The following is a 25,264-nucleotide window of genomic DNA, read 5'->3' on the forward strand; positions in this document are numbered from 1 at the left end:
TTCCTGGAAATCTCCCATTTTACCATCATGACAACTTGGATAAACCAAGAGGGTGACTGACTCCAAGTTCACCCAGCAAGTTACACGAGTGGGGATTCTTCCAGCTTTCCCCAGTCCAAGGCCAACAATCTGCCTGGCAGGGCTGGCTCCTAGTCTGAGGGACCTCCTGGCAAGATGACCTCAAAGGGTCCCCCCCTCCTATCCCTCCCTCTTGGCCGTGATCCATTTGCTCACACGGGGGGGGCAGGGGGGCAATCAAGCTGGAGGTGATGGTAAGAGAAAGTAGCAACATGGGTGGGGGGCAATTTTCAGTGATGGGCCCCTCTGGAGCTGTGAGGTCTTGGTGGAAACACAAGGATGCTGATCCACAGTGTTGGCCCTGCCTTTCTATCGCACCCCCCCTAAAAGGTAAAGGTTCCCTTGCTCGAAAGCCAGTCGAGTCTGACTCTAGGGTTGTGGTGCTCATCTCCGTTTCAAAGCTGAAGAACCAGCGCTGTCTGAAGACGTTTCCGTGGTACCTATTTATCTACTTGCAATTTCTTGCTTTCGAACTGCTAGGTTGGCAGGAGCTGGAACTAGAGACGGGAGCTCACTCCGTCATGTGGCAACTCGGGTCTCGAACTGCTGAACTACTGACCTTCCACAGCCTGCAGTTCAGCGTCTTAACCACTTGAGCCACCGCAGCTCCCTACTGGCACATATACCAGTTACAAGGCTCCTTGAATCTCGATCCATCTCTTTCAACTTGAGCAGCATCCCCTTCTATGTCCAGCTAGCACTTCCTACTCCTCCACTGCCTGAATTGTGCCACCTAAACCACTGGATGCTTCCCAGTCCCATACACATTACACCCGTTCATTAGCCCCTAACTTCTCCCCTTTCTCTCCCACATCCTCAGCCTGGTGTTGATTGTACACCTTTTGAACAGCAATATGCATTCACCTTCCCACACACTTGAATGTGGATATAGCTATTCTTCTGCATGAGCAGGGAATGTTGCATCCGTAGCCTAGTTCTCACTGAAACAGTCAACCTAGGTGAGACCACTTGCCTTCAGGCAGGAGCTCGAATGACTGAATGCTCCCCCCCCCCCCCAAATACAGAAAATTGCTTATGGAAAACTACCACATTAGATAGAAGGATAGCACATTAGATGGAACTTTTCTCCCTGAGACCCTCATTTTCTATGAACAGGAAGTGGTAAAGCCCAGACAGATGTTGAGCAGCCCAGTACAAACTGGGCCTTTTTTTCAGGTGGTCTTTAATGTAGTCCGAAGTTACTCATGAGCCCCAGAGCTCAGAATCAATAGTATTTTTTATACATCAGGGCAATGAGGGATTGTCTAACATGCTCCCCATCCGTAGCCAGTAATGTTGCAGTAATGTTGCAACCCAGACAAGACTGCACCTTACATGTCATTTTGACAAATTTGAATTGGTCACCATTGGCTTCCAAGGTACTGAACTGCATGGACTTTCTTCTTCACGATGACACAGTTACACCAATGCCGTGATGCCTCCTAAGTGCAAGAACGCCAGGCAAATGGGCTTCCCCATTCACTCCAAAGGAATGGCCAGCTCTGTGCAAGCAAAGGGATGTATGTGCAGAGATATCCCATCACTTAAAATTAGGGGGGAAGTGTATGCACACATGCCGCTCCACCCACTTCCAAGACCATAATGGGACCCCTGGAGCAGAGGGATTGCCTGTAAACGGAACTGGGCAAGGAGCACAGATCCAGAAGTCCCTACTCATAGCACCGGGGAATGTTCAGAGACTGTTTCCACACCCTGCTTTTGCATTTCGAAATACGGGAGTGTTAGAATTCAACAGCAACATTTCCTCCTTTCAATAAGAAATCAGAAGGGGCAAAAACAAAACAGAAGGATAAACAGGTCAAAGATTAGGGTTGGAGGGGAGAGGGGGGAAAGACGAAGAAAACATATTTGTCCTCACCCAGCTCTGCCAGTGTCTAGGGGGTGATGCAGAGAAGGAAGTGGAACTTTGCTCATGATAAAGAGCATGACCTCCGACCTCTGATAGGTGGGCAGGGTGCTGGCAAAGGAACCTGAGGAAAGACAGAGCAGGAAGAGAGCATGCAAGACAGTCTGGCAGGGACACAGAGACAGCATGAAAGAGGGGAGGGGGGGACACTCTTTCCAATCAGGACGCGCAGCGCTCGCATCAGCAGACAGCATCTCTACCGAGTTTAGGGAGGTGATTTCCCTTATACGAATCATCATTACTATTCATAATCATCCTACTATGATCAGCAGCTCCTTAAGGAGTCTGAAGGAGCACCGTAAATCTCGACACCACTTACAACTAAAAAGGGGAAACACATTTATTGGAGGGCAACTGCCTTCTTCCCACGGAACTGTCACTCAGCCAATTAAAAGGCAATGAATGAGAGGAGATAAAAGTCCTTTAATCAATCCAAGGCTGAGACAGATAAAAGTCTCTGCATCAGACAGACTCAATCTCTGCCCTCTGACAGAAATGGCAGGCGCTTTAGTATCATACCAGCTTCTAGGAAATTTTGCAGTGAAAAACCACATGTGCAGCTCTGCTGGATCACATATAGGATTTCCACATCACTCCCAAGCAATGTTCCCTTCTAAGCTGAGTTAGTGTGAGCTAGCTCACAGTTTTTTAGCCTCCAGCTCACACATTTTCGTCTTCGCTCAGGAAGGAGGGCTCCAGAGCAGACTCATTTATGCAGTCGCCAAATTGCTCGCTCACAACTTTAATGCCAGTAGCTCACAAAGTAGAATTTTTGCTCACAGGGCTCCACAGCTTAGAGGGAACATCGCTCCCAAGCGCAGTGCTTTCTCAGTATCAACATCATCAATAGCGCTTTTTCAACCGCATCTGTTCACACATTCAGCTCCCAGACAATAAATGTAAAGAAATCAGGACACTTGACTGGGTAAGCTAGTTTTCAATGCTGGGCCAGGCAATATGACAGCCGAATCCATTTAAAAAGTGCTGGAACCAATCTAAAAGTGCTGGTCTATGATTATCTCTTCACATGTCCAAAACATTGCTTGGTATTGTACATGCGGGAGCTGGGAGGCAGCCCTGCAGAAGCCTGAAATGGCTGGAAATGAGCAAGTGTTTCTGGGCTCCCAATGAGAGCTTAGACAAAGAACACAGATCCCCAAGGGGTCCAAGTGGCTGCAATTGCTCAGGAGAACCTCCTGTTTCTCTGTCTCTTCCTCTAAAAGGGTGTCGATCAGGATCCCTCACAGCATATGTGCATCTGCACACATAGTCTGACAAACACATGCAGACTTTCTGGGAAAGCAACCCCCCCCCCCAATAATCATAGCTTTCTCCCCACTCAAGATTGTCAGCTCAGACTTCTATAGAATTTTCCCCATCACTGCCTTAAGAGAATTTCCATCTGCTTTATGCAGCTGTTTCACTCAATGATTCCTGAGATTACCCTGACCTCTGCTGGCTGCCTGGAGCGTACAATCGTACTTACAAAGAATGGGCTTGCCTCGGTTTATGTCAAATTCCTGTTTGGGGCCTTGATGCAGACAGGGGAAGCTTCTGCTCAGCCCCAGAACACAAAGTATGCATAGAGTGTCTTTCCCTCACCAATGTTAACTGTACAGTGCTTCCACATACTTGGGAGTGTAACCTCCACTCTCCTCCCCGGCAGGCTTGAGCCCTGTTGGCAGGGCTTAGCCCTCCAAACTCTCAATTACAGTGCTAGTGCAAGACTGTCTCTCTGAGCATGTTTAGAGACCACTCCTCTAGCCAGTGTGGGATGACTGCATGCCCTTCCAAAAGAATGACAACAGGAGAGAGAATATTATGCAAGTATCATCCAGAGGGAACTGAGAACATTCAAAGAAATTTAGAGGCCAGTACTACACTACACACCCAGCTCTGTGCACAGCACACAGCAAAGGACTGGACTCAGGGGTTTACTTGCCAGGACCACAGGAGACCTTTGCATCCTTGGCTTGCGCACTGGGATCCAGCCTCAGACTCTGTGCCAAAGGAACAGCAGCCATTAACACTCCTGCTATAGCACACTGGGACAGAGGAGGATGCCATATGATACAGGTCCATTGTACAAGGGATTTGGGAGAGTGGATAGCTAATGCTGAAACCAGCAGTTGGGGCCCCAAGGTTGTATCTCCAGCATAGCTTTGTACCAGCCAACACTGAGGACCTCTTTTCTCCCAGTGCTGAACTCCACAATAGAATGCCTAGCAGTAGTCTACTGATTGGCAGATTGTGGCCAGGTCAGGATTTCTGCACCCTCAGGGAACTGCCCATATCTTCAGGGGACCTGCCCCCCCCCCAATTGTGCAAATTAACAAAAGAAGTCCAACCCCCCCCCCATCTGTGCAATAGCCTGGTGAAGACTCTGGCACTTTCACACACACACTGAATAATGCGCTTTCAATGCACTTTTGCGATCATGTGCAAGTGGATTTTGCCATTTCACATCGTGAAATCCAGTTGCAAAGTTCATTAAAAGTGCATTGTTTATATTTCGAATGTGTGAAAGCAACCTGAGAATGCTCGTTGCATCCCAGGAAGCCAGGGAACAGTGAAAGCAATTTAACAATTAAATAAATGAAAGGGGGGGGATTGAGAGTCTGTCCCGTTCCAAAGGCTAGGGAAGAGAGAGAGTGTGTGTAGCCCCTTCCAACTCTATGTGTCTGAATTTCAAAATCATTTATCCCCCTTGCTTCCTGGCTTGCATAGTGTAGAAAAAGAATTGGCATATCCTTCCACTGTAGCAGGGGCCAAAGCTGCCTTCACAATCTGCAAGACAGGCCCATAAGGCAACACACCAAATGCTCATTCAATCAAGATGCTTACCCATGCAATCCTAAAAACATTTATTCCAGACTTAGACCAGACCAACTGTCCATAGCCCCACACTGTTGAATCTTTCCCTGCTACTGCAGGAAGTGTACGTGTTCCATAAAAAGTGCCATATTTACACTCAACAGTCATTTTAGCAATTAAGAAACACATACCATGTCTATTTTTCCTAGGAGGAGACAGCTCAAATCCTGGCCTTGCAGCCTGATAGGGATTTCAGAAGGCCCATTTACCCTTCCTGTCTTTGCTCTATGTTTTTCCTCACCCCACCCCCTCCTTAAAAGAAAGAAAGCCAGACCGAATTGCTATAAAGTGTTGTGCCTGTCTTCATCTTCCGAGCTTGAACACGGTGATCACTCCAATCACTTTCAGAGGTGGACAGCTCTTCCCTGTCTGCCTTGCAAAAGGTGGTATGGTATTAGAGGGACACCAACCTCTTCCTTCTAACTGCAGAGGCCACGGGCAGAATCTGGGACCTCTTTACACACTACCCACGCGATCCCCTACTGGACAGTGGTCCCTTCCCAGGAGCTTCTGTCTGCAGTGGGAGAGCACTGGCTGCATCAGCCCTGCAGAAACAAAGTGTGTATCCAGATCGCCAACACCACATGTGCCAGAAAGATGCAGCATTATTTGGATCAGTCCCTTCAGGGCTTTAGGAGGCTATTGGAATGTATTTTGATGTGAAGGGCTCTTTTAAAAAATTGATTGATTTTAATGCTGCTGTGAATGTTAATTGAGTGTTTTAAATGAGTTTCTTGTTCTCCTGATTATCAGGAGATGAGGCCACTGGGGCGGGGGGTGGAGGTGTGCTGCGTGGGCCAAAGGCCAAAACCCCAAAACCCCCCCCCCCCCCCCCAGCTAATTCTGACAAGTGCTATGAAGTAGGCCAACACAGAAACAAACTGGAAGATTGGGGAGACTTGATTCTAGTCCAACTTAAACAGTAGGAATTAGGGAACAGTCAACGAGACTCTTGAGCTTGCCTTTACTGTAAAGTGAAAATCAATATTAAGCTGCTTTGTTAAACAGCCAGGTTAGGAACTTGGATAGATTTCCTTTTTGAGGATGGCTTACGGGGGGGGGGGGGGATCAACATGTTCGGTTTTTCCTACCATGTTGCTACACTGACAAAACCTTATCTGTCAATAGAGCCTTGACACATAAGTAACTTCACGGCTCAATTTCGTTTCGGCACAAAATGGGTCTTGCAGGCAAACCCAGCGGCATCTGTATTCCAAAAAAAAAAAAAATCAGACCAATCCACTGTGAATGCAGAACTTTCCCCCATCTTCTTAGGCATCTCTGCTTTAGGGTGTGAAATCTCCTCTATGAGAGCTGCACACAGTTATCCCTTTGGATTGGGGAGGGCCCACAGGTGAGACAGGAGGGCTTCTTATGTAGAGTGAGATCTTGCGACTCTATCCTAGCAGCCTCTCACTCAAACAGCTGGATTGGCTCCCTCTGCCTTGAGGATGCAAATAAGACCAACCAAGAAACCTGGATGAATGACATGAAGGTCCCAATATCTGCTTCCAGACTTTTACTCACTGATTGCTCCATGTAAAAGAACATCTCACTCTGTGATGACTTACTATGCTACAAGCGCATTCATTACTCCATCAAGTTACTCCAGATTTCTGCAAGATTTCATTTCCCACAATGGAAAATGGGGGTCTCAGTCTAAAAGACACGCTTTAACTATTGCTTTGTTCACTCCAATAGGATTTGCTTCCCCATCCCTACCTCCTCCATGCCACCCACCAAGAACGAACTCCCATGCTCAGCCGCTACAAATTACAGGGCACATTCTCATCACCATTCATTGCAAATTAATTTTCTCTTTAATCACTCACAACATTTTCATGATCCCTGTCTTTGCACGCTTACTGGAGGAACTGAGGGTTTGACTTCTCATTCTTAACCATGGAAATTAAATGATGGATGTTTGCAGGGCTATTTTTGGGCAGGAACGCACAGGAACGGAGTTCCGGCTGGCTCCCGAGTTGGCCACACCCAGCAGGAACTCATTAGCATAATAGGCCACACCCAACAGCAGAAACTCATTAGGATTGGCTACAGTAGGCGTGTGTGGTCTAACATGCAAAGGAGTCCCTGCTACAAAAAAAGGCCCTGGGTTTTGACAACAAACAAGGTAAACAGAATCAGAAGCAAAAGGTGGGTGTGGCTGGATGACCACACTTTTGGCAACACAGGGCTGCGGCCTAATATGCTAATGAGCTGTGGTGGCAGGGTGTGGCCTAATATGCTAACGCGTTTCAGCTGTTGGGTGTGGCCTGTTATGCTAATGGGTTCCTGCTGGGCTTTTTCTACAAAAAAAGCCCTGGATGTTTGTATATAAAGTAATTAGCATATGTTTATATCCTGCCCTCTCTTCCTGTGAAAGAAGCCTCTTTGCAGCAGCTATGAGACACACATTGGGCAAAATCTAAGATGGCAGCATGAACCAATATGGCGACACTTAATGCTTCCTTGCATTCACATGTCTATTCTGGCAAGTGCAGGGATGCTAGGCTGAGTTTGGTGGAAGCAGAATGAATATGAGCTGGTTATATTTTAGAGAGACCACTGTAAAGCTTTTTTTACTCTGAAGTTTATTTTTATGCATGACCTACCCTAGACAAATAATTATATTCATAACATTGCCTCTCTTATGAGATCGTCTTTTTTTTTTTTTTTTTAAGGTAAGGCTATACTGATCATTCCAAAAAAAAAAAAAAAGGACTATCACTGGAGTTGTGAAGGTTTACATGCATCTGTTTTAGCTCTGCACAGTAATGGATTGTGGCGTCTAGCCTAAATATCAGCATCTAGAGCAGAAGTCCCCAGACTTCCTGAGCCTGTGGGCGCTGCCACAGGAGGCAAAGCCAGCCACAAAATGGCTGCCTCACCTGACCTGCAGTCATACAGACTGAAGATCCCTGTGCAGTGGTGGCAGCACAGCCAACCAAATCTCCCACTGCCAATCAGAAGCCCTGCCGGGCAAAAGCCCCATCTGGCCAAGCCCACTTGGCAGGCACCAGGAAATGTACTGGGGGGGGGGGCATGGCACCATATCAGGGACCCTGAAATCTAGAGAAACACAGCTTTCTTAGAAAAGCAAAAAAGTTGTACCAAGTTTCAAGCACTTACGGCTGTGGCCAGTATAGGCTTGCTAGCCCCCAGGTCTGGGTGGGGGATCCCCAGGTTTCAGGGGCTTCTCCCTGCCATGGACTAGGTGGCCAGTGGAAGAACCCCTGCCCCTAAACAGGGACGTTGCCATGCGACATCCCCAATACAATGACGTCACCTGGAAGTGACGACATTGCATCAGGGATGTCGCATGTGAATGCTCTGGTATTTGGGCAAACTCTATGGTTTCGGGGTGAAAAAACCCATAGAGTTTCGCCCAAATGTCAGAGCAGCCCTGACATGATGACATCACTTCTGGGTGATGTCATCACGTCAGGGATGTCACACGATGTCGCCACCCATCCCTGGAACACCCCCCAAGCCCCCCTGCCGGAGCGACAAAAGGACCTGGCAATTCTAGGCCAGCACCTGGTTAAGTCTTGGCTCAAACAAATGTTTGTGTGTATGTGTGAACACTTGTAGGGAGCATTCCTTCACTCTTTTACACACATGTATAACACGTCCATCTACCCACCTACTCTCTCCTGTGTAACCAAAGCAGTAAGTTCAGTGTCCAAAAATAGGGGGCTTCAAAGATCCAGTCCCCATCCTCCTGGGACAAAAGCAACAAAATGCTGCGGGGAAGAAGGCATCAACAGAAGCATATCCATATCAATATGGATAGAAAGGGGCCAGGGCTCTTTTTGTAGTAGGAGCTCCTTTGCATATTAGGCCAAACACCCCTATCGTAGCCAATCCTCCAAGAGCTTACAGAGCTCTTCTTACTGGGGCTACTGTAAGCTCTTGGAGGATTGGCTACATCAGGGATGTGTGGCCTAATATGCAAAAGAGCCCTGGAAAGGGTACAGCATCCACAGCTCTGGGCAGAGTTCTTTCCTTGGCCCTGCCCTCTAGGCTAGGGGTGTGGGGGCAGCAACAACCACAGGATTCCCCACTCTCCCAGCATACCTGTGGTCTTGATAACAGCTTCCTGGAACATGCGCTCTTCATGCTCTTTGATGATCTTAGTGCCACCACTGATGGCACAATCGTAGCTGCCTGTCAGGGCATAATCGATGCTCAGGCGCAGTTGCCTCAGGAGGGTATTGAAGACTTCCAGCACTGTCGGTCCTGGGAGAGGCACAGAATATTGGAAGATGTGTCTGTGTTACGTACAGGTTTCTCTTTTCTAAAAACACCACTAAACTCTGCTCCTCCCCTGCTGAAACACCTGAAGTTACAGGGCAGACGGCTACAGTGTTTTGCTGTTTTCCACATTCAACAGGATTCCGTCCCCCTGAGCTGCTTTCCCATCCAAAAGAGATCTCCAGAAGTCCACCCCCTTCCCCAGATAGGTCAAACAAGAGAGGTGATGATATAAAATGGCTTCAGCATCAGATCGGAAATGAAGAGACTCCGGTTCAAATCCCCATTCAGCTATGAAGCTCGATGAATTACCTCGGGCCAGTCGCTCTCCCTCACCCTAATTTGCCCCACAGGGATTTTGAGAGGTTAAAACAGAGGTTAGGAGAACCAGGTTCATCACACGGAGTTCTTTGGGCGAATGACAGGACACAACAAGAGACAGATTCATGCATTTCCCATGTGTAATTTGGCCCTTGGGCCAAAGAATAGTCTAATTGCCAACTCTTTGCTTTACTGATGTGCTTTCCTTGATGTGGCATCCAAAGCAGTCTTGGCTTCCAGTTTATCTTTGTATGGCAGGGATCAGCTGTTGGCATTTGAAAAGTCCCATTCTATAAATGGATGACTTCCTCCTAAAGACCCCAGGACTGGGGGCAAATTGTCCCTTTAATTTACCAAGGAAGTTTCCTGCAGGGCTGCTGGCAGCCAGCAGCAAACTAATGCAAACCCCAGAGACTCCAGCAACACTGCAGGGGCCGACTGGCCCAGGGTGGGCCAGCGGAGGCACAGGAGACAGCAACCGGTGGCCTATCTCTGGCTGAGCATCCACTGCGTTGCTGCCAGAGATTCTGGAGCTCAGCTTACTCTTGGGCTGATTTAATGTCCCACTCTCCCCCGTCCAGGGCCGGGACTGTGCTCCTTACCGACTGATCCAGAGGCTGCAATGACAGCTGCCTCTGACAGGACCTCCACTATCCCAGCACGCACGGTGGCAGCGCTTTTGCTGTTTGCATCCAGGTGGCCCAAGAGCTGCTGGATCACCAAGTGGGAGTGCTGGGGCTGAAAGCAAAGCAGAGAGGAGAGGACAGCGTCAACAAGGGCAGGTAGAATTCAGAGGGCAAGAAGGGACAGGAAGTGCACCTAAGACAGGGGCTGTGGGGGGCAGAGGAAGAATAGGAAGGTCTGCCTGCTTAATCCCTGCCTATTTCCTAGAGAGGTAAGGTTTACACACACACTTCCCTTGATGACCCACCTCCGCCCCAGGTTCATGATCAAAGGAGTTCCAGGGAGCTAAAAATCCCAAGATTTTAACAACTGGACAAACTAAGACAGATTGGTAATCCTATTCTAATATTTTTCAAGCCTCAGTCATAAGGGCTGGAAATCTGAGTTGCTTTACTCCCCTGTATTTGTAAAATGAGAAGGGTTTGCAGGGTCCCCGGTTTTGTGCACAATAACGGAATTGCCTTGACAAACCAGGCTAAAAGTAGATCAGAGCGGTCTGTATTTCTCTAGTACAATTACTGACATGAATATGGAAGGAAACTTGGGGGTCTTGCCAAATGCACTACTTTGATTTATAAAGTTCCTCTCTGTAGCAGCATCCAAACCAGGAGGGAAATTCAAAAAAGTCTACGGGGAAGGCAAGGGAGCCTTCTCACCTGCCTCGCTTCTGCCTGGACTCTCCCAATTAGCCCTGTGGATTGCTCGGAACTGGCATTATTAGCCAGTGTGGTCTAATGATTTGACTGCTGGACTGGGACCTGGGAGATCCAACTTCAATTCCCCATTCAGCCACACCACTGTCTTCCAGCCTAACCTACCTCTGAGGGTTGTTGTGTGAGCAAAATAGAGGAGGAGAGACCCATGCACTCCATCCTGAGCTCATGAGAATAAGGAAAGGATTTTAAAGAGCAGCAGATAAATTAGGCACCAGTGAGTGTCCTGGTTCTTCCTTCCGCATGATTCTCTTATTCTGATCATCCTCCCCTGTCTTCCTTCCCTTCAGCAGCAATGTTTAGCATGCAAACTCCTTGAGGTACGGGGTTACCTTTTTTGCTCTTATTATGCACACTAGGGTTATGATTCTTTTCATTAGCAAAACACAGTTTCACTGCTGCATTGGGCTCCTAAAGCAACTTGCCCAGGATCAAAGTGGGAGCCCTAGAAGCCCCTCTGTTTAAGCTCTTGCTACTTTGTTGGCTGGGTGGGTGATGCTGGTCCTGCAATACAGACCTCATTTCCTTATGGTGCAGGATTGAAACAAGATGTCCCCTTGCTATGCTAGCCTGTCTCACCTGGATCGAGTACATGATGATCTTGAAGCAGCGGACAGCAAAGGTCTTTGGCTCCCATAGCGAGTGGTTATCCAGGTGGCTTGGGGGAAAGATGAGGGCAAAAGGGTCACAAATGCCATACACCCCGTCAATACACACAAGCAGGGACATCCTCAGCTACTATCTGGCCAGCTGGTGCTCCCTTCCACTACAGCCCACGAATGCATCAGACATGCCAGGGCAGGCCCACAAGGACCAGATGTGAAAAGCGAACAGAAAAGCCAGTACGCCACAAGCTGTCCGGGGCAAGAAGACATTCTGTAAAATTTAAGCGATTGTTGGCAGTCTATCATGTCAAGAACTCGTGGGCACTCCATGAAACTGCAGAGTGGTCGGGTTAGAACGGATAAAAGGAAGTACTTCTTCACCCAAAGAGTGATTAACACATGGAATTCACTGCCACAGGAAGTGGTGGGTGCTACAAGCATGGACTGCTTCAAAAGGGAATTAGATAAGCATATGGGGCAGAGGTCCATCAGTGGCTATTTGCCACAAGGTATAGCTAGGGGCTCTGGGGCAAGTGATGCTCTGTCTTCTTGGTGCTTGGGGGGGGGTCAACAGTGGGAGGGCTTCTAATGTCCTGGCCCCACTGCTGGACCTCCTGATGGCACTGGTATTTCTGGCCACTGTGTGACACAGAGTGTTGGACTGGATGGGCCTTTGGCCTGATCCAACATTGGCGTCTCTTATGTTCTTATGTGTCTGGGAAGTGGCACAACACACATTAAAATCTTGACAAAATGCAATAAATGACTTACATCATGACGGGTTTGATTGCATTTTTGATGTTGCCGTACGCCGCCCGGCCCAACAGCTCACGCAGGCAACGCTCAGACAGTTCTGCAGGACTCTCTTTCTCCTTCTCGGTCGTTTGCAAAGGAGATGGAGAGCGGCTAAACAAGAAAGGAGGAGAAGTAGTAGTGACTGCATTGCATACTTGGGGCCAAGTGATGCATTTAAAAAAAAAAATTAATTGCAACCCCCAAACAGAAAAGAACTTTTTAAAAAATACAGCAGACTATAGCAACAATGGTGCCAGTCTACAGTCAAATAATCCTAAATGTTTCCAAATATCTAAAAATATGTCAGTGCACAATTGGTGTCTATATGCCATACGTTCAAATGTTGATAAGGCTGTAAAGTCCTCATCCCACTGGATTACGGGGCATTTATCTCTCCAGTGTGGCAATGTCAGTCTTTTAGCAAAAGTAAGGGCATGGAAGGTCCATTTCTGTTGACCATCAATTAGCCTCCAGGAGACAAAACAGATAGTTTAAAGTACATAAGCATCCCCAAAGATCAATTAATATTTTGATACAAAATTGATGTGATTAATTACTTCCTCCCCAAAAGACTGAATAATTGGTCAGATCCAAAGCATATGTTTAAAGGATGCATCTTATACGTTTCAACACTAAAAATTCAACACGTGGGTCTTTACTATAAATGCTCAGTGGTGTCCAGTATATCTTAAAAATATATTCTTTTTTGCTTGAGGTCCACAGAAACAAAAAGTATACATTTTTGGGCCATATCCCATTTCTTTGGCAAAACAGGGCCATCTAGCTTCTTATTCCATTCATTTCCAAAGCTCTGCATATCATATTTATTAATTGACATCAAATATTTATGAACAAATATTGCAGGTTTCATTTTCTGCACTGATTCAATGAGCGTCTCCAAGAGTAAGGGAGATTCTGAACCAATGAGTGCTGCAGCACCATATTTAGATAACAACAGATGTTGCTGTTGTAGATATTGCCATTCAACAGAGTTTGACAGGTCATAACTAGGCCTCAGCTGAGAAAATAACAAAAACTCATCATCACAGTCTATTATTTGGGAAAAAGTAAACATTCCTCTTTTTGTCCAAGCCTTTGATATAAAAGATTTCTTCCTAATTTTTAGACTGGGATTGGCCCATAATGTTAATTTAGAATGTGAAATGGATCGAATTGATATTGTTGTGATATTATGCACCATAATTCGCATTTCATTTAAAGAGCAATGCCAAGACAAGAAGGCTCCAGTTTTGCCCAAAATTGACAGTCCAAATGAGAGGAGCAATTCCAATGACCATATGCCTGATGATATAAAGCTACTTATATCATGTATACTAAAATTTGAATAGTACAGAGAAGATTAGCATGACACCCAAACCATGAATGATTGGGTCATACATAGAGATTAAATACCATGGGGCCACAATACTGAGTCTTGTGGATCTTCACAGGACAAGTCCCACACTAATTAAACATTGCACTCTAACAGCAACCCTCTGAATCAAGTCATAAAGGAAAAATTTTAACCCAATCCAAAATACATCCCCTGGTACCTATTTCTGCCTCCAAAAGTCTCAGCAAGATGGCCTGGTAGGGCTGCCAAGTGGGGGCGGGTAAAAACTCATCATCATAGTCTATTAATTGGTCCAGAGAAAAATCCCCCTATTAGTCCAAACCTTGTATAAAAAAGATTCTTCCTAATTTTAGATCTGGATTGGCCCATAATGTTAATTTAGCCTGTGAAATTGTCAATTTGATATTGCCTTGACGTTACATGCCACAATTCTCTAATGCAGAAATTGCAGGAGGGACATGAACATGGGGAGGGGCTGCAGCTGAGTGGCAGAGCACCTGCTTTGCATGCAGCAGATGGTCCCTGGCATCTCCCACTCAAAGGATCAGGCAATAGATATGAAAGACATCTACCTGAGAACCTGGATAGCCACTGCCAGTCAGAGTAGATAATACTGACTTTGATAGACCAATGATCTGACTCAATATAACTTCAAAAAACTTTGCCAAAATGTAGCATACTTTTAAAATTAAAACTGAAAAGTCACTTCATTCTTCCAGCCTCAAAATTCCTCTCTTAAGAACCCACTTCATGGGTTGGTACGGTGTAGCGACAGGCGGTTTCTCGGCGGCTCCAAGATGCCTGATCCTTTTGTGCTCCTTTTGGAGCCCTCCTGGCTGCTGGGTGGGCTTCGCTAGTCCTCCCGGAGAGAGGGCTAGTTGCAGAGGGCTCTGTGACGGCCCCTCCCAAATTGGCAAATGGGGGAGTGTCCGCTACTGCCCTGAAGCAGGAGCGTTCTATGGATAGAACATGGACACCATGTTCTACCAAGCTGCGACCATCCATTTTTTTAAACTTTGGTGGGATTTATAAATGAAACAGAACAAAAAGAACAAAGTACATCGTAAGAAAAGATCAGTGCACGTAGGATTACGAGAAAGGCGTTTGGTGTTAGACTAAATACCCCAACCAGTGGAGCTCCAACTTTAAGAAAAGCGGCCGGGAAGTGGTCGGGAGCAGAATTCGGCTAAAATGGAGGGGGTAAGAAAAAAGTCTCCTTTTGTTTGAACTGCTGGTGTTTGTCAGAAACGAATAATGAAGAGTGATTGAAATGCAACAAATTAAAATGCCTTGTGAGAACTGAGAGTTTGGAAAGCTGAGAGACTGTTGAGAAATGGAGGTGGGAATAGAAGAAGAGGAGTTGGATCTAGACACTCCAATTGGAGATCTAATTTGGGAACAATTTTCAAACTTTTTGAGGCGAGAAATTAAGCAAGCAGTCAAAATTGCTTGTAACAATCTGTTGAAAGACTATCAAAGTATAAATCAAGATGAAAGTATAAATGAAAATCAACCTCAGCAAGGCCAAGGATTTACAGAAGAACAAAGTGGTACTTGGGAGAAGACGAGAGAATCACAAAATAGCAACTTGAATTCAGTGGAAAAAGAGAACCAAAATACAGATACACACAAGAGATGTTGTTTAAAAGGAAAAACAAGCCGTGTTTTGGGGAAGGAAGTAACAAAAAAGCTATATGTGAATAAGAACATGAAGGGGGAAAGGAAAGGGGGAAGACAGGTTTTGGTAAAGAAATTTAAAGTGGAAAAATAATAATGACTGACCCTGTGAAAAATGGAGGAAGTGACTTTGAATTGGAACTTCGTGAATATAAAGATGCAAGACATTTGAGTGAAGTTGAAAGGGAAAAGGAAATGCTAGGAAGAGGGGTGGGGGAAGACTAAAATTATGTTGGGTGTAGTATGTTTTTTATGTTTTGGGTATAAACGGTTTAAAAAAATAGACCTTGTTAATGGGAACAAAAGATAGGAAATTGTACAAGTGCAACTAATTGGCAGTTTATTTTGGTGGTTTAATTTATTGCTGTTTTATTAATCCACTTAAGTTTTTCTTCCTTTACATGATGAGTAGGGATAGATTTAAGTATGTGAATGGATCTTGGTTGTATCATATATTTTAAGTGGGTATTTGTCAGCACAGTAGAGGAGGAGGGTATAAGGAATTGTGTAGGTTAATTATAGTAGAAATATTAGGGTTTTTTATTTTTGTTTTAGGTAGATATTTCTTGAACTTTGTTTCCTCTTTACTGTTGGATTGATGGGAAAAAATAGTATATTAGAGTAGGGTCAGAAGTAGGTTTCTTTCTAATCAGTAGAACTAACAAAATGTTTAAAAGACAAACTAAATGGAAATATAAGAGATACTTAAATGTTGTTATAAATGGGTGATCAAGAGGTAGTATAGACTTTTTATTCTTAGAATACAAAATGAATTTGAACCAATAAGAAGAAATGAAATGTTAATTATGTAAGTTAATTGTGTAAAATTCAAAGATATGGTCTCCTAAACATATATGGATGGTTCAAGAGAAGGTGAAAATGTTTGAAAGGTATATCAGTAAAGTATTAGTAAAATTGTATAATAGTAAATTTCCAGTTAAGTTCCACCTATCAAAAAATATGGAAAGTAAAATGTTGATATAAAATCTTAGTTGCTGGTGTGGATGGTTAGAAACAGAATGAATTTAAATGGTTATTTCTTAAAGCAGTTCAAATAGGGAATAAGAAATTACTTAAAGAAATAGAATGGTTTTATCAAAACGAAGCCTGTTTGGTACTAACATTATTGATACTATATGAATTGTAAACTAAATCTACTATAAACTTTGTTGTTAAAGTAATTTATAGAACCTTGTAATACGTGTTCTAAGATATTGGATTGGAAAAGGAGAATAGGAAATGGCATTAAATGTATAAGTACCGTAAGTAATCTTAATTTTGATTGGAGAATCTATAATTAAGCTATCAATCCAGACTTGAATGTTACAATGTGCTTAATATTTATATGTACCATTGTGTGTTTGTTTGTCAAAAAAGCAATAAATAGATTTTTTTTAAAAAAGAACCCACTTCATGACTTTCTGCATGAACCACTCATCTTCCTCACTGGAAGGCAGCAAGGCTAGAGCTGTGAATCATACAGAGACACAGTAGGCAGTCTCTTTGGTATGTGTGTGTGTGCATGCACGCGCCCATGCCCGGAAATCATGACAGCCTCTGGTGACTCCTACTGGGGCATGGAGGACATTCAAAGAAGTTGCTTGAAGGCTTACCTCCGCCTCCCAAACCTGGTAATCTTTGCAGGTCTCCCATCCAAATACTTGCCAGGGTTGGCCCTGCTTAGCTTCCAAGATCTGACGAGATCGGGCTTGCCTGGGCTATCCAGGTCAGGTCCGCAGGCAGCCTCTTTGATGGGCAAGTCAGCCTGGATTCTCAAGAGCATTTAGCTGATTTATATCTGGTAGCACCACTATTTAGAAGGGGTGGTCTGGGAGATCCATTGCCATCTGTCTCACTATAGGAATCCCTGGATAAAAGCATCACAGATCCAAGGAGGCATGTCTCACCTTTCCGCTTCTTCTGTGTGCTGCAGATTATAGAGCAGCGAAGGCACAATCTTGTCCATGTGTTGAGGGTCCCAGATGTTGGCCTGCAGTTCGTCGTTGACTGTCTTTCGGACTACTCCCTGCAGACCTTTTATGCCAGACATCCGGATCCTTGGAAAGTGGAAGGAAGAAAAGCTGCATTTCAATACTAAAAGGAGCCTTACCAACGAAACCAAAACAGCCAATATGTATATCTGGGGAAGATCAAATTTAGGACCTAAGAGGTTGTTTCCGAGTGAAATATGCCAGCAGGTGAAAACTTCTTTGTTTTGTTTGGCATTCCCTCAGTGATCCCTTTCTTCCTAACCCACATTTTTATGTTTTGTATTTTTAACTCTCTTTTTTTTAAAAAATTATTTAAATGATGTATATTTGGGAGGGATGTTGACTTTAATGGTTTCGTAATGCAATTTTATCACAGGTGTTTTAAATCGTCAGCAGCCTTGGCGGCTCTTGTAAGGGCAGAACAACAGGATATAAATTCTGGAAATTAATATATAAAAGAGAGAAATAAAATCCCTGTCTTGTGGAGGAGGCAGGAACTAATGACATTCTGACAGTTTCCAAACCCTTGCTTTAGAGGAGGAAGAAAGGGGAAAATTTGGGGGAATGAAAGAAATGGGAAAGAAATAGGCTTCCTAACTGTTTAAATATTCCTTTCTGTTCAATGCTGTTTGGAGCTGCTTTTAATTTACTTTAGTCTGCTGTCCCTTTAATTACATTGATTACAAGCCCTTTGAGGACCAAAGCATGCAATAATGGAAGGCAGGCTGTCCTCCAAAATACACTTAGAAAAATGGATCTTACAAAGCAGAATTTGTGTTTTTGTAGGAGAAAGAAATACAGCACTTCAGCCCTATTTCTGTTATCTAAAATTTTGCGGGTCATACCGATATGTTTATCTTGCCCCGGGAAATGTGGGTCTAGTTGCTGTTAATGTGTACCCCCGTAACCTCCAGGATAGAAGGCCATAACAATTCACTCTGCATAAAACTACTTTTGAAAAGGACTGGAAATTACAAGTCAGGGATCCAGGAGGCAGCTACATTACTTGCTAGTGCCAGCTGAAAAGAACATAGAACTGCTGTTCTGAAACCCTGTACTGGCTACCAGCAAGTTTCCAGGCAAAATTTCTAGCTTTAATGACCTCAACAGTCTGGTTCTTGATGTCTCCCACACACTCCCATTTAAGTCTTGAAAGGGCAAGTTACTTGTTTGTTCCTCACATCCCACCCTTCCTCCCAGGATCTGTAACGTAGAGTTACCTCATTGTTTTTCTTCCTCACAACAATTCTGTGAGGTAAATTAGAGTAAGGATCAAACTAGGTGGGACAAGACCACAGAAGTTCTTTTAATCTTTTGATAATAAATGCAGGCTAGTGCAGTGCAATGGTTAAGGGCAACAGACTCTAATCTGGAGAACCAGGTTCGATTCTGCACTCCTCCACATGAAGCCAGCTGGGTGACCTTGGGTCAGTCACAGCTCTTTCAGCCCCCCCCAAAATAAGTCTAGCTCGCCACTTTAATGGTGCATAATGCTAAAGAGCTAGAACTTAAGACTGCCAGACAATCTTTGGCTCTTCTGGCTATACTACATGCATTGTCATACAACAATTATTAATTATTATTAAATGTGGGCTGTCATGTGGCCCTGATTCAGATCAATGCGGCTCACAGGAGGGTTTAAATAAAAACTGGGTTCTTTAAAGGGAGAGAAAAGAAACTACACAGGAGTACAACCCTCTTCCTGGTTGGCTCCAGTCCAAACAGGGCTATGAATGAGCTTAAAGATGCTGGGAAGGGTCATGAATCTTCCAGTGCCTCATCTGTTTTGACAGAGAGTGAATGGCCCAAGGTTACCCAGGGACTCAGATCTAGGCCAGTCCAACACTCCACCCACCACACTATCAGGGTATTATGACACCTGCCATCTGCTGAGGTAACCCAGGCTGCAAATCATTGCTCTTTGGAGCCCATTGTCACTGCCCGGCTCCCTGCACACATGTCATGAACTCGATCAAGACCTTCCTTATGAGAACAGGTTTTATATGACCTGACTCTTACAGCAGCTTTTAAGCTTCCATAAGGTTTGATTGCATTATTTTACCATACACATCAAACAAATATAAATAATACAGAGGACAGTCCTGTCTCTGGAAGTCGTGCTCAAACCAAAACTGTAAGAATTTAAGAGCATCCATGCTGGATTAGGCCAGTGGTCCATCTATTCTGGAATCCTGCTTCATAGTGTCTAACCAGAAGCCCAGAGAAGGTCTAATAGCAGGGAACAGAGGATAGTGCCTCCTCCACTGTTGCCTAAGACCAAGTGGTATTCAGATGTACACTCTGTCTCAGCATGGACATTATATTTACTTACCTCTAGACTATTATCCCTGGATGGACCTGTCCTCTGTGAATTTATTGAATCCCCCTTCCAAAGCCATCTAAACAAATGGCCATCCCATCACTATGTCTGGTAGCAATTAATTCCACAAGATAATTATTCACAGAGTGAAGAAATACTTATTTCTGCTTTCCCTGAAAATTCAAGAGCACCCTTCCATTTTTTAAAAAAAAATAGTCCATTAATGAATATGATATTAGCAGAAGAGCTTTCTTTTTTTATGGCTTTGAGATCCTTTTGATGGCTTTGAGATCCTTAAGAACATAACAGGAATTCTGCTGGATCCGACCCATGGTCCATCTCATCTGGCATGCTGTTGCCAGCAGTGGCCTGCTGGAAGTTTCTGGGGAGCTCAAGACGAGGACACAAAAATAACAAGATGGGTAGTCGTATTAGTCTGTCTGTAGTGGTAGAAAAGAGCAAGAGTCCAGTAGCACCTTGTGGCAGGGGAGGAGCTTTTGTGAGTGACTGCTCACTTCTTCAGATACCTGAAGAGACGAGCAGTGACTCACGAAAGCTCATGCTCTGCTACAAATTTTGTTAATCTTTAAGGTGCTACTGGATTCTTGCTCTTCTCTATAAAAATAACAGGTTTTCCTTAAATTGTATATTCCAAGCACATGGTATACTGAGTCTGGCCATTCAGCTATCTTGGTCTCAACAGGCCTCTCCTCCATGAATTTGTCCTGTCTAAAGATGTGAAGGCTCGGAAAAAACCCAGAAAAATTCGGGAAAAAAACGTTTTTTTCCTGAAGCCTTTTTTGTTTTTTTCCGAAAAATTGGAAAAATTGGAAAAAGAAAAGAAAAAAAATTGATTATGGAACGTTTTATTTTCACATGATGAATAAAATATTTTAAGACAAGGTGTTCAAATATTTTTGAAATCATTTCTAATATATATATATATGGTATCAGATTGATCTAATTTCTGTGCACTGAGGACAAGCAAGTCCTAGGTTACAAACTGAACTCTCCAATGCAAGAACAAGATGCATTTCTTCCTTTAGGAGGTGCTGTTGTCACGAGAAAAGAAAAAGGTTTCAGTTTTGTTTTTGCATGTGGGCGGGTATTCTGTTTGTAATAACTGTTTGGATACACTATATTTTTAATATGCTAGTTGTGATAATTTCATGCCAAGTAAAAATGTCCATAGTCATATTTTATGTTCCTAAAGTAACAGAATGACTTTCAATCTAGAAAAGACAAAAGAAGTGCTAATGTAGCATTGTTTTCAATTTTTCCGAAAATTTCATTTTTTTTCTTGAAAAAAACTGGGGGGGAAACGGGTTTTTTCCCGAGCTTCAAAATTTCCGGAAATTTTACATCTCTAGTCCTGTCCCCCTTTAAAGCCATTTAAGCTAGCAGCATCACGGTGTTGTGGATTCAACAAGCTAACTGTGAAGAAGTGCTTCCTTCTGCCCACCTGGAACCCACATCCAAATCAAATTTAATTGGGACGACATTTCTAGCCTTATAAAAAGCAGCTGAATAATTCCCAAACACCAGAATTGAAGACAGAAGCAAACTAATATAAAATAAGGAGAGCAGCACAGTTAATTGTCAATTCCGTGCATGCCTCAATGGCCCCTGCTGCGACACATGCCAACCCCCCACCCTCACCCTGACCCTGGCAACTCATTATCCCACAACCTCTGGGAAACTTCTCCCGACTTCCAGCTTTGTCAAGGGGGTGAGAGGCAGCAATTAAAATACATCCTCGGGAGGCTAATTGCAGGCTGAAGAGCGCTCCAAGAACAGCCGGGTGGGGGACTGAAACAGATCCGAGGGAGCAAATGCGCACTCTTCGTTGCAGAGGGAAGGGGAGCGTGTTTCCAATGCAGCAGAGCACAGTTCAGACGGCTGTAAATAATATTCATTTGGTCCCGTTATTCATAATGAGTCCTTCTGGGAGGCAGGGTTCATCCCGCGCAAGGAAAGGGAGACGCGCATCAGTGCTCACGCATAAGGAGGATGGGTTTCCATAGTTATGCTAAACTTTCAATTGAAAAAAACTTAAGGTCTGAATTCAGGGCTGGTATAGCTCCTTTGCTGTGATCTGGATGGGCCAAGCTAGCCCAGTCTCATCAGCTATCGGAAGCTGAGCAGGGTCAGACCTGGTTAGTACTTGGACGGGAGACTACCAAGGCAATCCAGGGCTGCTATGCAGAGACAGGCCATGGCAAACCACCTGTGTGTGTCTCTCGCCTTAAAAACCCTATGGGGTTGTCAGACATTGGCTGTGATTTGACGGCACTTTCCACCATGTCGCTCTCTTGATGCAGCAGGGGAACAACCAGTCAGGTAGGTAAGCTTCCATCAAGGTTGGTGTACCCATTCTGGCCACCCTAGGAAATCACTCTGTGTAGGTCCAGCCAAAGATATCCTGGGACACGAGGCAAAGAATCCAGATCACTCCATGAATCAACTTAAGAGTACTACAAAGGGTCCCCCAAATGCAGAAACTCCAGATGTGGACAAATTTTTGCTTAGGGGATGCAAGTGTCAGAAATAGAGTATACAGGACGTCCTGAATTTGGGAGCTGTCATGCAGGAGACTCAGGCTGTGCACTAACTCTAGTCAAAGGAGGGAAGTGCAAATATATCACTATTCTGTGTGGTGTAGTGGCTAGGACTGGAGAGGCTTGGGTTCAGATCCTCACTGGTAACCAGGGGCCAGTCACATGTGTGTGTATGGCCGGCTCACCCGCTAGGCGAACTAGGCATTCGCCTAGAGCGCCGGGCCCTGGATGGGGCACCGATATCCCCCCCTGCTGCGAAGAGCCGCCGCAGCCGGTCCCCACTCCCGCTCGCCGCCCAGCCCGCCCCGCGCCTGGCCTGCGCCCGGCCTGCGCCCTCAAGCCACTTGAAGGGAAAAGTCAGAAGGCGAGATCTTGTGCTACTTTCCTCGGGCCCCTGGTCGGAGACACCGACCCGGGGTACCCACTGGGACTCATCAGTGTGAGGGGAAAGTGTCAAGTGTCCATGCGCTTTTTAAAAAAAAAAAAGGTTGCAAGCCCTTTGATAGTCTCTCGAGCCATTGCTGGCGCACAAGGGGGCTACCGAAGCTCACCTAATCCCATGTCAGCAGGAACCCTGCGCCAACTTGAAGGCACTTTTATGGATGCAGTTGCACCCCAGAATGGCTGCCACATCCATCTGCCTCTCCCGGCTTTTTCTGCGAGGCAGTAAACCAGTCCCTCTGCAAGCTGGAGCTTTCTCTGGCTGTTGCTCCCGCTCACAGGTGGGAAAACGCTGCACCTGCTGCGGGGATCGGCCAGGGAAGAACCACCGTCCGCCCTCTTTGAGGCTTCTACTTTGCTTTTTACGAAGTGACTGTAAAAAAATATCCTTCCAGGTCTCCGCAAAAGTGAGCAAAAGGTCGCTCTGGGGAGAGGACAAAGGCTCGAAGAGTCCTGGGGTGGTTAAAAGGTGCGGGCAAGCCGTCCCCCTTGCTCCATGGGGAGGCGAAACATACTGCCGGCCGGCTTTGCATTCCCAAAGCGGTCACTGGCACAGAGCAATTAAAACTCTGGCTCACCCTGTCAGTTAATCCACTTCCCAGTGCTTTTGAAGCTGTTCTTGCAAACCAGAGGCAAGAAGTCGGGACCAGGATGGGGCTGGCTGCCGGCATCCCCTCCGCCGCCTTCCCTCCCTCCACGTCAGGCACCCCGTCAGCTCGGGCTCTGCAGCACTGCCCAGGCAGAGGAGGAGGAGGCGCGGCGGGCGCTTCACCGGCAAGGCCCAGGGAGTGGGTGGAAAAGCTGAGCTCCACCCCGAGGCGCTACACGCCAGCTGGGAGGTCTTCAGGCCCCACCGGGAGGTTGGCATCTGCGCTCGCCTAGAGTGCAGGAACACACACAGAATGCATGCCCATCTGTTGCTTCTGGCTGCTCCGAAGCCCAGCATGACACAAGTCATCCCCCCCCCCCATCACAGTCCCAGTATAATCCCCCAGACCCTGGAGAAAGGTATGTCAGCAACCTAAGGGCCATGGCACAACAAAGGTTGGCCACTGTGAGAGACAGGATGCTGGACTAGGTGGACCACCAGTCTGATCCAGCAGGGCTCTCATTAGAGACAGCTTTGTGGGGCAGAAGCTGGGAGCCAATCCCAGCAGAAGGGAAGCCAGATGGGCTCAAAAGTCAGGCAAGGCCAGAAGGTGGGGGGGTGGGGCACAAGCCAGTGGTGGGGCTTGCTGACCATTTTGGGGGGAAGGGAGAGGTGAGCTCCCCTCCTGAGAGATGAAGGATTTGCATGATATAACACCAAAGGGGTTGAACCAAAGGGACTGGCTGAGAAGGGGCTTTGCCCTTGGCAAGCGGATTCAGAGAGGCCCGTTCACCAGCATCAACCTGGTACTCACTTTGTGCGGATGTCCAAGTCATCGTGGCTGGAGTGACACATTTCACTGAAGCGGGACACAAAGAAGTCGTAGCTCCTGTGATAGGAGGGGGTGTCCTCTTCAATGTTTGCAAACTTCACAAACTGTAAGTGTGGAAAAAAAGAAAGAATGGAAAAGGAGGAATGGAAGAGGAGGAATTGAGAAATGCTGCCTCAATCTACCTCATGGAGCTTTCTGGGAAAGATAAAAGCTACCAAGTTTGGGGGGGGGGGGTGTTTTTCCACATTTGTTTGTAGAGATGGTTTTGAGACAGAGCTGGAAATACCAAATTTAGATGGACACTTTCCAAACCAGGCTGGCTAGATGCAGAACTGTGTGTACTCTGCATAAATAAAAACTTTCTGCCCAAAGTAGCTGGAGAAAAGCAGAAACTTGAAACTCATATACATTACAAAGGTTAATAGAACAGCCCAGGGCCATAGTAGGAGACAGAGCTGGGGAACTAAGAGCTAATGGGAGCGGCTGGCAGAGCAGAGAGTGATAGGATTTGGCGGAAGCAGGCCAGGAGGTAAGGCTGGATTATCCAAAGATCTGAGCATTGCTGCGCAAAGCTTATATGCCAGTGCCTTACACCAAGTCATATCACTGATTCATCTAGCCCAATATTGTCTTCTTTGACTGGCAGTGGCTCATTTCCATTCTCTCAAGTAGACCAACCTTGGCAATGGAAACCCTTAAGCCAGAGATAGAAAATATGCCACACAGAGCCAGGCCTTTGATCCATATAGACTGCTATTGCCTACTCTGACTGGCAGCAGCTGTTCAAGGACTCAGATAGGGAAAGGCCTTTCTCAACAAGGGCTGCCTAAAATTCTTTAAACTGGAGATACCGGGGACTGAACCTAGGACCATCAGCATGAAAAGCAGGTGCCTGACCACTGAGTGATGGACTGGCTCAGGGGGGGGTCACACTCTACTCCCGTATCGTCTTAAACAAAAACCCTTTGACTGCTTTCATTTTCTCTATCGCCTCTTTTGAAACGCTGGAAGAAAGGAACTGGGGGAGGATTCCCCCTACACTGAAGCCATGTTCAGGGGTCATTTTGTAGAAAAAGAGGTGCAGGAGCTCATTAGCACAATTTATTAGCATAACTTGTTTCCATATGCCACACCCTCTGACATCACCAGAAGTGTGCCAGAAGGCAACACCCACCACTCAAGCTCCACTGGACTGTTTTGGATTGCTAGCTATTGGGGGGGGGGGGTTACATGCAGGTGTGGCCCCGCGGA

The 25,264-nt window shown here is 45.7% G+C and overlaps 1 protein-coding gene across 4 annotated transcripts in view; it reads right to left on the reverse strand.

Moving 5' to 3' along the window:
* EFR3B (EFR3 homolog B) overlaps positions 1-25,264 on the reverse strand; it is a 162,797-nt gene that overhangs the window by 24,704 nt on the left and 112,829 nt on the right. For 3 of the 4 annotated variants that reach the window (XM_015411550.1, XM_015411549.1, XM_015411551.1), the window contains exons 5-11: positions 23,996-24,117; positions 17,190-17,339; positions 12,228-12,362; positions 11,431-11,509; positions 10,057-10,192; positions 8,957-9,118; positions 1,958-2,069 (exon numbers count right to left, since the gene is read on the reverse strand). In XM_015411550.1, coding sequence (XP_015267036.1) covers positions 1,958-2,069; positions 8,957-9,118; positions 10,057-10,192; positions 11,431-11,509; positions 12,228-12,362; positions 17,190-17,339; positions 23,996-24,117 — 896 coding nt within the window. The remainder of the gene's footprint in view (positions 1-1,957; positions 2,070-8,956; positions 9,119-10,056; positions 10,193-11,430; positions 11,510-12,227; positions 12,363-17,189; positions 17,340-23,995; positions 24,118-25,264) is intronic. The other variant, XM_015411552.1, reaches the window with a different exon arrangement.

The sequence above is a fragment of the Gekko japonicus genome, unplaced genomic scaffold (assembly GCF_001447785.1).
Source record: "Gekko japonicus isolate JY-2015 unplaced genomic scaffold, Gekko_japonicus_V1.1 scaffold6, whole genome shotgun sequence".
Classification (NCBI taxonomy): Eukaryota; Metazoa; Chordata; class Lepidosauria; order Squamata; family Gekkonidae; genus Gekko; species Gekko japonicus.